Source organism: Limulus polyphemus, unplaced genomic scaffold (assembly GCF_000517525.1).
Source record: "Limulus polyphemus unplaced genomic scaffold, Limulus_polyphemus-2.1.2 Scaffold4238, whole genome shotgun sequence".
NCBI lineage: Eukaryota > Metazoa > Arthropoda > Merostomata > Xiphosura > Limulidae > Limulus > Limulus polyphemus.
In genome coordinates, this window is record NW_013669848.1 from 1 (window position 1) to 2,280 (window position 2,280).

At 37.1% G+C, this 2,280-nt stretch overlaps 1 protein-coding gene across 1 annotated transcript; it reads left to right on the forward strand.

Annotated features, from left to right (window-relative positions):
* Positions 1 to 277: 277 nt before the first annotated feature.
* Positions 278 to 822, forward strand: LOC106470823 (mothers against decapentaplegic homolog 6-like; the record flags this gene model as incomplete). Its single annotated transcript, XM_013931393.2, has 1 exon — positions 278 to 822. A coding segment is annotated over one exon (545 nt), but the record flags the coding sequence as incomplete, so codon positions are not given.
* Positions 823 to 2,280: the final 1,458 nt, after the last annotated feature.

The window sequence follows — 2,280 nt, forward strand, 5'->3', positions numbered from 1 at the left end:
AACAGAACTGTACCTAATTTATCGTTAGTGGTCATACCTGTAAACTTTATAACAGAACTGTAGGTAGCTTGTCGTTAGTGGTCATACCTGTAAACTTTATAACAGAACTGTAGGTAGCTTGTCGTTAGTGGTCATACCTGTAAACTTTATAACAGAACTGTAGGTAGCTTGTCGATAAATCTGTTGTAAGATGATTATACTTAAAAATAAGTATGAAAAAAATATACTTTGCAAATTATGAAATTTTCTCATGTCTAAAAGGTTTTATTCTTTTCAGAAGGCAGTGTTGGAGAGTTTTCTTCACAGCACTCCTGGTGTACATTGGCCTATTGGGAATTCCGGTCCCGTGTTGGTCGCTTGTTCCCTGTTCACGAGAAGACCATAAACGTGTTTCATGACCTCCCTCATGGGGATGGACTGTGCCTAAGTGCTCTCACTAATACTGAGGGGTCACGGACGGAGATTGTTCTTCGAACAAGGCAGAAGATTGGACTAGGGGTCACACTGACCAGGGAGAAAGATGGTGTGTGGATGTACAACAGATCGGAGTACCCAGTGTTTGTTAACTCTCCTACTTTGGACTTACCTAACACTCAACCTCTAACTGTATACAAAGCCTTACCAGGTTACTCTATTAAAATCTTCGATTATGAAAAGTCAAAATGCTACCAATGTTTGGAAAAATCTGAACCTTCAAATGGGCCTTTCAATCATAATGCCATATGCATTAGTTTTGTCAAGGGTTGGGGCCCCAAATACTCTCGTCGGTGTATCACAGCATGCCCTTGTTGGCTAGAAGTCTTGTTATCAGTGGTTAGGTGACAGCGAGAGTATCATGCTAGTCGACTTTTTCAGTGCCATCAGAGTTCACTCTCAGCTGGATAGTATTTGTAACAAATGACAACCAACATGTGAAGTTTTACAGCTTTGATTTGTTAACTTCTGAAGTTGTGAATAAAGAAAGAAACAAAGTACAAATTTCTGAAAGTCCAGGCCTACAAGTTGTCTGGTCCGGTGAGTTGGTCTAGGTTCCATCCATGGGACACACTATATATTATGTACAGGCGTGGGTGAGTGTGTATGTATGTGACCGTGATGAACAGCCCAGTCACGTGGCTAAATGTAGGTGAAGCTTCAGAAACTGAAACTTACCTGTTTTTTTTATTATGTGCAATAATTTAAAGAAATCTCATCCGCTTCAGGTGTTAGGATCTAGTAAGGAAGACCAGGAGAAGACCGACAACTGTAGCTCAAGAAGTTTCGTCACGGTAAAAAATGGTTATTTCTAATTGTATGAACAAAGGTGTAGATTTGATTTACTTGGAGACTGGAATGCTTAAAATCATAGATTTTACATATTTTTTCGTGAAAACAGAAAGTAATAATTAGCAACATGTAGTGGTCTGATGCATGAGTGGACTACGGTCTGTCATGTTCTCTTGGTTCTCAACAAACGGTCATTATTCTTGCCAAGTATTTATGCAATTCAGGGTGTCCCAATGCTGTGCTATAGCAGTGCCTTCAGACTTATGTACTTAATAAAGTAGGGGTTTAGGGCCTCCCCATTAGGGGCAGGAATTTACTTTTGACAGTATAGCAGGCAATGTGGGTTGTCATATGACAGAAGAGTCTTAACATAAGAGTTTTTATTCCATTCTGTAGTGAGCGAATGTGTATGTTTTAAAATTGTTACAGTTTCCACTTGCTGTTGGTAGAATTTATTTATACAAAAATATTACTCAAAAATGGGGATTGTTATTTTAAAATTTAAGAATATTTGTCAAGAATTAAAGAAAATAGTAGCAGCTTAACAAACCACAACAAAAGTTGGGTGGTAAAACAACCAGTTACTATGTTATGAAGAAATGATTTACTTTAACATTAAAGATCTCCAAGTAAACGGTTTTAAAGCTTTGTTTAGTTTCAGCAAATATTATTAGTTTTTTATGAGCATGATGTCGAAAACGATATTCTTAATAACATTTATCAGTATACAACTTGCACTGTCATGAGAATTACAGGAACAACATGTATTAGTGAATTTTTTCTTCATGTAAAAAATTATATCAATCTTACAGAGAGACACTGAGTTAGGTGTTTTACCAGAACAGCTGCAACAGTGGGTTCAAAGAAGGTTTAACTGGTATAGTTTTTTTCAGTCATCTGTTATTTAAACCACTGTAGCAGCTGTTCTGGTAGTGTTAATGTGGTATCCTCTGACCTTATAATAGTATTACCTAAGTTAGTTAAAGAAATTTGAATAGGTTCCAGAAATTTCCG